General features: G+C 47.9%; 1 protein-coding gene across 5 annotated transcripts in view; it reads left to right on the plus strand.

The window, feature by feature from the left end:
• The window catches only part of MAPKAP1 (MAPK associated protein 1), a 106799-nt gene that overhangs the window by 89266 nt on the left and 4357 nt on the right, over positions 1-13176 (plus strand). For all 5 annotated transcript variants that reach the window (XM_063353137.1, XM_063353135.1, XM_063353136.1 and 2 more), the window contains one exon: positions 1983-2120. In XM_063353137.1, the coding sequence (XP_063209207.1) occupies positions 1983-2120 (138 nt within the window). The remainder of the gene's footprint in view (positions 1-1982; positions 2121-13176) is intronic.

Here is a 13176-nt window from a genome sequence, read left to right on the forward strand (position 1 = left end):
TTCATGTCACTATCATCTGTTCATCTGGAACAGTTTTATATAATTTTCCAGTGGAGTTACCTGACAAATCCTATCAAATTAACAAGGTGCATTAACAATATTGACTGACTGTGAATTCTGAAGTTGCAGGACCATACAGTGAAAAATTTTTAAGGATATTTCCAGGGGTGACATTTTTAGAGGGGAGGGATGGGGGACACAAAGAATTTGCACCGTTATTTTTAGAACTTACCTTGACTTTTTTTCAGTGGGAAAATAAGAACTTGTGCCATCACCTTTGCATGTTTTCCTTAAACTACAGAAAATGCGACTTTGAATAATTAATGATTACAGTGAAATAACAGCGCCGATTTTAAATAATCTGCCCGAAATTAAATTACAAAACAAAACGGGCTCCAGATACAGCATCAGCCTGCTCAAATTAGCTAGTTCTAGCAGTCCTTGTGTTAATTGGACTCTTGATACGGTGCTTAATTGAAATGTGATCTCTCTGATGTGACGTATGTTTAATGACAAAGCGCATTCTTGGATTACTAGAAGCAGGGGGGTGGGGGTGGTGGCGTTATTGTACCCTGTCGTAATAGCCAGGGTTAAACCGAAGGTGGCCTTGTCCTAGCGGAAGGGGCTGCAGGGAGAAGCCACTGCAGGTGTCCACACGCTTTGATTTTAGAGTTGCATAAAATACAAATGAACCATGACCGTATGACCAGGCTTTAAGAAATATTGAGTTAATTTTGAGGGCTTGGGAGAGCTGTTACATGTGTGGCATCTTCCTTTATTTTGTCTCACAAAGTGTTATCATCAGCTCCTTTAGGTTTTCTCGTGCTTCAGACGAGGCACACGCAATGCATTTGAAAGCATCGGAGCCAAAACCCTCTAGAGGGAAAAGGTTATCTCTGCTGCTTTTCCAGAGATGCGAGAGTTAAATGATGTTTAAATACTTTTTTCCTGTATTGCTTCCTTTTGTCGTTTTCTCATGAACTTCACCCATAACTCATGACGGAAGAAATGTAATTATTTTTAAGGCTCCACACATCTTGATGTAAAAAGCACACTGGGAAGTTTTTTCCGTCGCGTCAACAGCTACCGAACAATGAGCTTCTGTTCATCAGTGTGGCGTAGCAGGGCTTTCGCTTTGCAATATGGAGATAAATTTGGCTATAAAATAGAGTGCGTGTCCGGGCCGGTCCTGGCTCGCTGTAAGCCCTCGGCCGCCCCAGCAGCCTCCTGCTGGACGGGCCCTTCTCGCCCGACGCCGGGAGTGTCGTGTGGGGGGACGACAGAGGAGTTCCCTGCTCTCGCTGGCGGGGGGTCTGCGGTCGGACGTGGCCATGCCCAGGTCACCTCCGCGCAGCAGCCGCGAAGCCGCCGCCATCTGGGGACACCCGGGCTGGGAAGCGGCGCCCGGCGCCCGTGCCAGGAGCTCCGCAGACCCTCAGCTTGCGCTCGGAGCAGCCTAATTAGAGCTGGCTTTAAAATGCCAGCAGTGTAAAAACGCACAGGGTCTCTGGGACTGCAGGTCTTTGTCTATGAGTATCTGGGCAACACAAAGAGCGTCTCTGTAATGCTGCGAATGGGTGTTGTCCTCTCCTATGGAGGATGTAGTGTAGATGCTGTGTAGGGACCGTGTGCGATAGCGTCTATTACAGAGAATAGTGATGATTGAAAAACCAGCAGTATCTTTTTATAAATCTTGCAGCTCGTGTAGCTACTGCTTCCAGTAGAGCTCTGTATGTGTTGAGAAGAATTCTTTCTGTGTTATTTCTCTCTTGTTGGTATGCTCGTGCAGGAGAATAAAATGCAGATTATCGGTGCAGTTTGATAAGCATTTGCTTTTGGTTTCAAAAGCTCCTGTGCTTTCAAAAAGCCCAAAAGGGCAATATACTTTCATCCCATTTAAGATTTATAAAGTGTGTCAAACAGCTGATATGAAATCGCTTAAACAGATCACTGTTGTGGCTCTCTATTCTTTCTCATCTCAGGTATTTCTGGAGACAAGGTAGAGATAGACCCTGTTACTAATCAGAAGGCCAGCACTAAGTTTTGGATTAAGCAGAAGCCCATTTCAATCGATTCTGAACTCCTCTGTGCCTGTGACCTTGCGGAAGAAAAAAGCCCAAGTGAGTAGTCCTTTTTATTTATGTTCTCTCTTCTCTCCCTCCCTGTGTGTGCTAGATGTCCAAAGAATTATTGCTACCATGTCCTTTTCTTTCTATAGGTGTATTTTATTCATCATAGGATGTTTTTAATCTGACTCGATTCTGTTATAGAGAACACAACATAAACAGAGACACATTTGATGAGTGTCCTTTTAATGCTGCGTACAGCTAATGGCATCACGAGGAGCGTTTCTTGCCCCCTGTCCGTAGCTGCTAACGTCGTTGTGCCAGGGAAACGCTGCCTTTGCCTGGCTGCTCTTTAGCCCCATAGCACAGAAGTCAAATATGTGTTTGGACATAATTGCAATTTTTTTGAACTTCGTAACATCCCAACTGGTTTTAAATAATTTCTTAGGTGCAATTGAGGATCTCGGACATACAGTAAGTATCAGTGCAGTCTAGATTTGCTTCAGCCGTGGCTGCAGGATCCCTGGCATCAGGACGCGCCGCTCCAAGCGCTCAGTTTGGGGAAAGCCGTGGCGGTTCCTGGCCAGTGGCAAAGGCTGAGGCGGGGGGGACGGTGATGGACGGGGGGACATCCCCGTTCAGCCGGTCGTCAACCGGAGGTCAGTTTGCTGTGTTCAGAGCGCGACTTCAAAAGCCAGGTGCTTTTGCTGGTTGTATCAGTGGAGTAATGAGAGTCTGTAGCTGTAAAATTTGTTTTAAAAAGCACAAGATGGGCCCTGCGGGAGTTGGGCAATGTCTCCCGCTGGTGCCAAAATGTAACTATCTACTGTCAAAAAGTAACTGTGGTTCAAAAGCTCAGATGGGTTTTATTACACTTGTGCTTTTGCAGGGTAGGGATGCTCAGTATTAAGTACTTATCTGCAAGGTGACAGAGAGGGAGAATTATGTGATACATATTTACAGAGGTAATGATCTGTTGAATTCTCTTGGAAGAGTAAATTTATGGCTGCCACAGATTTTATCAGCAATTATTGAACTATATCCTTCTCCCCTTCATTACCCCTTCCTACTTCCATGTTCTTAGTCCAGTCATTGTCTTCGTTTTCTGTCTCTCCGGCAAGATTTCATGGTCCTTGGGAAGGCATGATCCCAAGGAGAGACTTCCCTGGTGACCAGGCAGCCCAAAGCGTGTGATGGTTGTCTTTAGGTGCAGTTTTGCGTTTATAAATGTATTATTAACACCTCTGGGCTTGTAGCCACGTTTCATTTCAAATGCAAACACTCATGGTGGTAAAATTGTGCCCACAAAACGAGGCTGTATCCGAAAAGCCAGCCTTGCAAGCTGAGGTTTCCAGCTCACGCTTCCATCAGCACGAGAGTCTGAGACCTTCAAGCTGTCCTTCAACCTCCAGGACTGCATCCTGCGGGGGACGGGGCTCTTCAGCCCCAGAGGCAGCACCTGCTGCTGTGGGGAGTTATGTTTGTACCCAAATCCTGCCAACCCAGGCAGAAATCAGGGACAGGATTTCAACCCCCAGATAGAGCCCCGTGGTGGAAGGGCAGTACCTTCCCGTGGAAACCATTGAACGAAGAACCGCGGTCACTTTGGAGAGGATGCTGACAGGTTACGACAGAGGCAACCTTTATGATACTGAGGTTTTTTATTTAGTCATTTTCACATGGCCGTCATAAACTTTTCTTATTAAATAAGCGTTCAGCATAGTTCTGAAAGGTGAAAATAATTCGTCCTGAAATCTGCTGACCTCTTCCCGATTCACTAAAGATGTTCCAAAAGTCATTATTTTAGACCAGTAGAAGAGACTTTTAGTGTGACATCTCAGAATGATACATTTTGGGGAACTCTTAAAAGCAGATCACTATCTCTTGAATTTTAAATGGAAAAAAGTTATTTTAGTAGCATAAAGGAATGAAACTCACTGTATTTCACAAGTTTTGTCTGTGATTTTTATCAGCATAGTGATATATGTTTGTAGCAGAGTTTACATCAAAAATTATTCCTGGATCTTCCTTGAATGAATTATTGCAAAGAAAGAGAGGCTGAGTAAAGATAAGGTCTTCAAGTTCTGCAATATATTTTGTTTTCATGTTTTTATCTCTTGTAACACAGACATGCTCCATCTCGTCTTTCGGAAGTGTTCCGCACATGTAACAAAGCTCGCACAGTTACACCGGGCGAAAACACTGTGTGTTTTATTCAGCTGCCTGCCCTCCCTAGGCGTTGGTGGTTGGGGTTAGAACAAAGCCGAGTCCCGCGTCGCTAGGCTGACTCCTTGTCCTTCTGCAGAGGGGCGAAGGGTTTGCGGGAGCCTCCGAACGTGACCTTACATTTTTTTAGAAAGGGCAAGGGCTGTTGGGAGTGGAGTTTGGTCGCCGTGATCAGCATAGCTGGAGGTTTCTGCGACAGTTGTTCCTCTGAATGTGGTAATTAACACAGTTTAATATTCAGTTAGCTCTTACTTTCTGCAGATTAAAGAGATTTCAGACTTTTTACATGCACTTTTCTGCAGAAAAGGTAAAATAGGAACTGTGTATCAACATAGTGGAGAGCTCATGCTTACGTTCTGTTAGTTTTCTCTGAAGAGACAGGTTCGTGCGGTGAAGCTTTAGTGGCACTTGTGTGAGCGTTAAAGGACTCAACATCTTCAGAGGTGACGTGCTGTGAATATTTACGGATGGACTCGGAGTCGCTCTGGATGGGCTGAAGCTTCCCTTCCCTGTGCTGCCAGTTCACAGAACTTGAGCCGAGTTCCGTGAGAACAGAAAATGAAAACAGAAAGCTTTGGCGTCTAATTTGCCATTAGTGTGGGTATTGTAGGCAGGAACGGCTGATGATTTTTTGTTTGCCCTTGTAGTAGGCCTGGGTCAGCATTTGAATTTTTATTTGTAAATTAAATCAGACTCCCTGAATTTAGACAGAGGGAAGAGGTAATGGCCCTGCTGGCTCGATCAAATGCCATTAGAACCTGAAGACACTGTGTATAAACGGCTTGTTTAAATCAGGTTCCGTCTGATTATCACGAGAGATTCTCGATGTTTTGAGTCTTGAAAGGAAGCATCCTATCATTGAGAAATAAGATTTAAGCCTTAATAAAGTAGTTGTCATTTTTATAGCTGAAAAGAGCTTTGTATCTCAATTAAGTGTACATAATATAAAGTCTTAAGGAAGCAACATAATACATTTAATACAATTATATCCCTTTGCAATAGTGTAATTTAAAGGAAATCTGATTCTGTTAATGTCTCTTACATTACTTGGACAAGAGAGAAACTTCAGTGTCACTGCCTGCTGCCTTCTTACAAAGTGCACTGTGGACCAAGCGTGGCTGTGATGGACGCGTGGTGGCCGTCCCTCCCGAGGGCCAGGGCTACCAGGCTGCCTCCGCACCGTGCCACAGCAGCGCCGAGCCAGCGCCGGGGCATGGAGGGGCGAGCAGAGCGCGGGGCAAGTCTCTGAGCGGTGCTGGGGCTCACTTACAGTTTTCAAAACACATGGGGTTCTTCCATTCATGTGTATTTCAGGATAGCTGCAGAAATCAGATTTATTTGATAATTTACTTGAAACACTGAAGAAACGTTCTCCGTGATCCTTTTTCTGCTTTTTTTTTCATTTGTTTTAATGAAGCAGATACATCTCAGTTGGTAGGTCAAAATATCCTTAATATTAAGGTAGTCTAAACAAAGGTGTTCTGTAGGTCGCGGAGTACATTGGTAACTTCAGTTTGTAATTTAATTGCCTGCTTTGCACCCTGCAGCTTAAGATTTCCTTTAAATTCTTATTCCATTGTTGCACTGGGGCTTAACAGAGTGTTAACCTGGTAATAGGCACAGGGCCTCCCCATTATATGTCTCGCTATCGAGCGGTTCTGCATGACTAGTTAAAAAAGATGGCAAGAAGATTAATGAAAGCCGCCTAGTACAGAAGGGGGGTAGGTACCTTTGCAAGACTTCTAGCGAGGAGATATTAGAGCTGAACCAGAGCTTGGCTTTTTCTTTATCCTGTGACCTTTGAACCTGCCTTACTGTCGAGAGCTGCCAGCGGAGCCGACGTTTTGATTGATGTTGCTACACGAGTCAGTCTTTCCCATTGAATTCCACATCTGCACGAAAATAGCTTTTCTAGCAGTATTCATACTGGCTGTAAGTGATAGCCAAAGTGATGCCTGAAACGCTTTTATGTAGTTTTCGTTTAAAGCTAAAGGTATTTGATGTTTTAATTCAGTATCCAGTTCCTCCAGATTATGCACGTTGGGTAATACTAATTTAATGAATTCATTATTGGGTTGTGAAAGGACTAAAAACATACAGAAAGCATTGGGAAGGCATGGATTCCTGCTGCTCGGGGAGCTTAAATAGAGACGTTGCACGTTTGCTCAGAGCCCTGCGGTGGAGGCAGAGCAGAGAGGCAACAATTATCCGTGTGCTCTGCAAATGGTGCACAAAATATTGTGTGGAATTTCCTAATATTCGAGCTCCTGCTGTGAATAATGCGGTGTGTGAAATTACGGAATCCGTAGTTGATACGAGACTAATCACAGATTCTGGTCAAAAGGTAAAAAAAATGGGTTCAGCTGAGAAAATGTTCCCAAACTTCAGGCTCAGAGTGAAAGAAATCTCAAAGTGTGTAACAGAGAGATGAGTCCGAGCGCATGTGGACGTGGGTTTGCCGAGCAGGTGGATGCCTCAGAGGGACGGCAGCGACGGCGCAGATGGCACGGGGCTTTGCCACGTTCCCCGTTTTCCGTGGCAGGGCCCAATCGTGCTGGGATGGGGGGCACCCGAGCCCTGGTGATGCCGGGGGTGTCGGGGACCTGGGGCACCCAGGCCCCAGCGACGCCAGGCGTGTCGGGGACCTGGGGAGTAGCCACGAGGGTTTGGCGTTGGGTCCCGGGCCGTGCTCGCTCGGGGCGGGGGTCTGGCAGGAGGGGACCCCCTCGCCCGCAGCCGAAGGGGCAGGGGGGGTTTGGGCTCTCCTGTCCCCCCGGCGGGGCGGCGCGCATTAACCCATCCCCATCGAAGCCTTCTCGTAAAAGTACTCTGGAGCACAATCAGGAGTGCGCATTGCCTCATCCTTTTAACAAATATGTTTTGTAGCCCTATTAAAAGGGGTCTTCATCTATCCTGTCAAAGCTATTCTGCTGGGGTTTTTTAGTTTAATTACACTATCCAATTAAAACTCCTTGCTGCATTTTGATTCGCTTCTCCTTGGGCTTGAGTGGATATGACATTTACAAGGCTCGCCTTTCAAGCAGACAATGGCGTGATTGATGAGGTGCAGACGCAATGAAGGAGGCGATTGCCATGTGGAAACACTGCTTAGTGCATTTTGATTTATTTATCATCTTTTTTCCCAAACAAGGTTGCTGGTGAAGAGGTTTTGGGCAACCCCCAGTTCCACCTCAATTTTCACCATTCTTGCAAAAATCTTTATTAGTATTCTGCCTTTGATAATAATTAGAAGAAGAAACAAAAGGCTTTGGGGAAAAAAAAAATCCAGATGCGTGAATAGTTACCACAGTTTGACATAAAAGTGGATGTATGCAGCACTTTAATTGCAACTCTGCTTTCGGGACATCTGGAAACAAAACGTCGACTAATAGCAATGTTTTATAATAAGCCTACAGTAGAATATAAAGACCTGAGCTGTAGGAAAAGCGATCATGAAATATGCTGCTCCCTGAAAGAACGGGGCAAGCCAGCAGGACTACAACTATTATTTTTTTCTTTAACATTCATATCGTTTGTTCCCACTTCGGTAATGCCTTGGTTTGAAGGAGATCCATCGCAGGGACGTGGCGTGCAGCCGGAGCTCACCAGTGGTTCCACCCATATCGGTGGGGTCAGGATTTCATCCGTAACTTTCACTGCCCTGACTACCTCTGGAGACATCACCTCCAAAATACGTACCTCTCGGATAAATATCACTTGTATAAAATGGGCTTAACCCCACTTTTACACTCAGGACAACATTCCTGTTCAATCCGTGTTGCTAAGCGAGCTCGGTACCGTATCCCTGATAATCCAGCTGTGGCTGCGGTGCAGCTCGTGACACCCTCCTAGAAGAAAAATTCCAAGTTTTCTTGTTATTAGAGGTTGTCCGGATGGGTGTTTTGATGGTGCTCCAACACTTCATTTCTGTAGGACCTTCAGGCCCTGCTCCAGGGTCACAGCATCATTTTTGAGGCAGCGCGTGTGGACTTCAAACAGCAGAGTCCCTCCCCAGAGCTTTTAGGTTAAATGGTGAGCAGAGGTTACCCCATTTCACGCAGTGCTTTAATTAATTTGCCTTTGTACAGAAACGTTGCTTGTGTGTGTTTTATTTTCATCATTCCTTGCCTTTTTACTAGTATGTTTCTAATTCTTTGCAATCCTTTCTGAGTCTGTGAGAAGAGACGTCAAGGTTTGACCCTGTTGTAGTCACAATTTCTGAAATGGTGAAAATCTGTGATGATGGCAAACGATGCCCATAAGTGTTTTGTTCTTCAGCGAGGTCTTTCTCTAGCTATTTATTCCACTAATAACTCCTAATTGTTGACTTCTGCCTTATGGCCCTGTAATGACAAAGCAATCATCAAGGTATATTGAAAAATTAACATAAATTTGCATTTCCCGGTGTTTGTTTTCTGTTTTGTCCAATTCATGAATATTCTTTTCATCCTCCATCTAATTAGTGATTTAATTCAGTGCATACTGTTTTAAAGACTGGCGTTGGCAAAAGAGAGGTTTTTGATACAGTCTCAATGGGGGCATGGGAGAGGAAGAAGGAAAACTGTTTCTAGTCTTGGCAGATTTGGTAAAAAGAAGCATCTTTTCTTGTGCAAATTCACATCCTTCCACTGTTTCCAGGCAAAAAAAAAGTGTATTTTTTAGACTCTGTATTACTCAGATGAAAAAGTGAAAATCTTTTTCACCTGTATGAAGTGAAGCATGGCGGACTGCAGAATTTTTGTGTATTTTCCCAAGATTGTAACTTGCAGAAATTAGCCCAAGATTTACCAATGACTGCATAAGCACATTTTAGTCAGTAGTTCTGGAAGCTGTAATTCAGCAATATTTCTCACCTGCTGCATGTCAGCGCAGAAGCGCTGAGGGCCGGGGGATGGAGCGCAGGGCGGGGGTTGCAGGAGTTCAGTTCCACCAGGGCTGCGCCGGGGGAGAGGAGGAGGGTGAGCAGCAGGTTTGCAGCTGGCCGTGCCGCTGCGTCTGGGGGGATGGTTGGTTATGCCGCGACTAGCCTCTGCCTTCACTTTTTTGGCAGGATTCTACTGTTAAAAATGAGGAGATATGCCAAACGATTGAACTGAAGACGTGGCGCTGAAAGAGCAAATGGTCTCTCCTCAGTGAATTTGCAGTGAATTAGCATCTTGCCCTTCTGCCCGAGTCTGCTGTCGGCTTTTCTCCAGGTGTAGCCACACAGGAACCTATTAGTGTGCCAGGGCTAGACAAGATTTATCCGCACTCGGAGCCGAGGCCAAAGGGCGCCCGTGGGACGATGTGGGTTCCTGGAGGTCGCAGCGGGGTGAGCTCGGCGCGGGCCGGGGGGACACGGCAGGAACGGGGCTGGCGCAGGGCACCGGCACGAAACCGGCACGGGTTTGCTGAGCTCTGCTATAGCGCGGCAAACGCCTGTGGTAACAGATGAGCTCCTGTCAGTTCATTTGCCTTCCATAAATGTTTTAACAGGTAAACATAGCTGGGAATAACATGCATTTTCCATCGTACAGCTGATTAATTCTGATTGCAAAATATTGAGGTTTCCCCCTGTTCCGTTCACCCTCGCCATCCGCTGCAGAGGCCGACACTAAGGACCCTTCTGCCCGGCCCCGGGGCAGGGCAGTGACAGACGGCGCCGGCGCATGCTGGAGTTGAACGCTGTGTTCAGACCCGCAAGCTAAAGGACACCAAACGGTTGTTGATGTAGGAGTCGTAGTAATGAAGCCGTTTGTGCAAGATCTGCATTTGTTTTAATCCTATCATCATGTGCGGTAGACGCCACTTGAGCTGCTGCTGTTTGTTACCAGATATTCTTATATGGAAATGTAAAACCATTGAAGTTCCTATTGATCTCTGAATTGTCAGGGGTGGTGCTCTATTGGAAAGAGGTACATCACATATTTAAGCACTCTTGGAAATGGAAATCAATCTCACAATTCATAAATTCCATCTGGCTAGAGTAGTAGCAGAGCAAAGTGCCAGTTATGATTTCAATGAACTAATATTTCATGCTGTAAATAGTGTAATGTGGACACGGCGCACATAAACATAATGCTGTAATGGGGCTTTCCAAAGAAAAGTCTTCTCAGCTTCTTTCCACTAAATCACCCGTCAGGGCGAGGGACTGGGTTATGCCGCCTGCGCGGCGGGTTGTGCACAACCGTGGCGGTGCCGCGTCCCCTGCGGCTCCCGCGAGCCTGTGCTGGGGTGCGGGTGCATGGCTCAGCCAGCGCCTCGCCAGGGAGGCAGGGACCGGAGCCGCCCCATGCCAGCGGGACCGGGAGCGCGAGCACTGCCCGTGGCTGTGCCGCAGCAGCCGGCAGCCTGGCGTGCTGTGCCGGAGCGGGTGTGCGGCGCTGGCGTGGCACCGGGCAGTGCTGGGCTCCCCGGGGGAGCAGGGTGAGCTCTGCCTCCTGCGCCAGGGCACGTCGGGATTGTTATTGGCAGCTGTGGCTCTAATTGTCATCAAAAGAGCTGACTCCTCACAATCCTAAAATAAGTGCTCGAAATAAAGTTCTGTGTTCTGCTTCTGTCAGCTGTACAAATAATTCTGCCAGAAAGGAGTAAATCACCGGTTTAAAAGAAAGATGGGAGTACTGGGGAGGGTTTGTTTGTCAGGCATGATGGAGGCTGTGGTCCCACTTAATTTTCATGTTAATATTTCACCCTGTGGTTCTGTGCCCTGTGGGGTGGTGCCCGGCGGGGCGGCAGCGCGTTGGGCCTCTGCTCCCTGCGCCCGGCGCAGGCCGTGCCGCTCCCACCATGGCGGCTGCCGCGCCGCACAGCCAGCCGCTCCCCGCCGGTGTGCATGAACACGCTGAGGGGTTTTGTGTCACCATTGGCTTCACGGAGCAGGTGGGTGCGTGCTCTGGGGGAGGCGAGTGGGGGAGCCCCGGGTGCTGTGGTGTGGGCAGTGTGCGTGGTGTGTCCGCCCCGTCTCAGGGAAGGACAGCCAGCGAGCGGGCAGAGAGCCGGCCGGGAGAGAGGAGCTGTGAGGTGTAAGGCTCTTCCTTGGCTTCCGGCACTTTCCAAGTGCCCCGGCCTTTCCTACCAACCAGTCTGTGCTGGGGGCAGCAGCCTCCGAAGCAGCTGGCAAGGGGAGGTCAGTGTGGAGCAAGTGGGCTTCTTGGGTGGAAGAAGATGCGGAGAGAAGCATTTAAACCAGGTGACAGGAGTCTTGATCGACACCAAGAACCATCCCATGAACTTCCAAGACCCAAACCAAAGAATCTTCTTGGGCAGAGAATGGATGGAGAAAAGCCCTGAGGAGAAGGACTTGGGGGTGTCGGTGGGTGAGAAGCTCAACACGCCCTGGCAATGTGCGCTGGCAGCCCAGAAACCCCCCGCAGCCTGGGCTGCATCCCCAGCAGCGTGGGCAGCAGGGCGAGGGGGGGGTTCTGCCCCTCAGCTCCGCTCGGGGGAGACCCCCCTGCAGTGCTGCCCCCAGCGCTGGGGCACCAACAGCAGAAGGACACGGAGCTGTTGGAGCGGGGCCAGAGGAGGCCCCGGAGATGCTGGGAGGGCTGGAGCCCCTCTGCTGGGAGGACGGGCTGAGAGAGCTGGGGGGGTTCAGCCTGGAGAAGAGAAGGCTCCGGGGAGACCTTCCAGCCCCTGCCAGTCCCTCAAGGGGCTCCAGGAAAGCTGGGGAGGGACTCTGGATCAGGGAGGAGAGACATGGGACGAGGGGGAAGGGTTTTACACTGAAAGAGGGGAGATTGAGATGAGATCTGAGGAAGAAATTCTTTGCTGTGAGGGCGGTGAGCCCCTGGCCCAGGTTGCCCAGAGAAGCTGTGGCTGCCCCATCCCTGGAGGGGTTCAAGGCCAGGTTGGACGGGGCTTGGAGCAACCTGGGCTGGTGGGAGGTGTCCCTGCCCAGGGCAGGGGGTGGCACTGGGTGGGCTTTAAGGTCCCTTCCCACCCAAACCATTCTGTGATTCTATGATTCTAATCCCCCAGACCATGTTTTGTGGCATTTTCATATTTATTAATCAGTTTCTGTAACTATGTAATATCAAATGTCCAAGGAAAGCTGCGGTAGCTGGTGGGGCGCGGTGCTGTGTCCTGTCCCCAGGAAAGGTGCACGGGCACTTTTGGAATCATAAATGAATTCAGTCCCACGCAGAGCCGGGCGTGCATGCATTAACATACTGATGAGCTCCCAGCTAGGAATTCCCGCATTTTTAGTACCACCGAGGCATCATTTGTCAAATGATTTAAAGGGGTTTTTTTATTATTATTATTAGCCAATTTTTCAATATAGAATTTATATTCCAGATTAGTGCATCATAATGGTGTTTAATTAACATGCCACAATAAAATACTCGCATCTCAAATTTTCTGGCCACAGATCTGAGCATATATCAGTCACTTTTTGGAAATCTGGAGAATAAGATAATGTAAATAAGATTTCAAATTAGCTTTCCTCCAGAAAAGACCCGAATTTACAGTAATGTGGCTGTTACTTTATGGATTACTAACTTGGGCCTTTGAACTGAAAACTGGTGGAAATGTATAATGTATGGAATATGCTTAATTTTAATCCATACAAGTGAAGGATATTGTGCGTTATTCCATGTTCTGCACGTAGACCTCGCAGGTAGAGCCGTCCCTCCCGTCCCGCCGCAGGGCTGTCCCAGGCCGGCGGCTGCCGCGCCGGGAGCCTGGCCGGGCTCAGCACCTCGCGTCTGTTCCATCACTTCAAACCTCCGTTTGGGATCGAGCAGCGGTGAGGCCAGCCGGCAAAGTGCTACGCAGATAAAAATTACAGTTATACTTTAATTTTGATTGTCCTGCTTGTAGGAAGTGAGATTCCTGGGTTTGAGCGTCTATTTATAGCATCGTTCCTGCATCCTGGTGTATTTTACAGTGGTGACGTTTC

The sequence above is a fragment of the Chroicocephalus ridibundus genome, chromosome 15 (assembly GCF_963924245.1).
Source record: "Chroicocephalus ridibundus chromosome 15, bChrRid1.1, whole genome shotgun sequence".
Taxonomy (NCBI): Eukaryota; Metazoa; Chordata; class Aves; order Charadriiformes; family Laridae; genus Chroicocephalus; species Chroicocephalus ridibundus.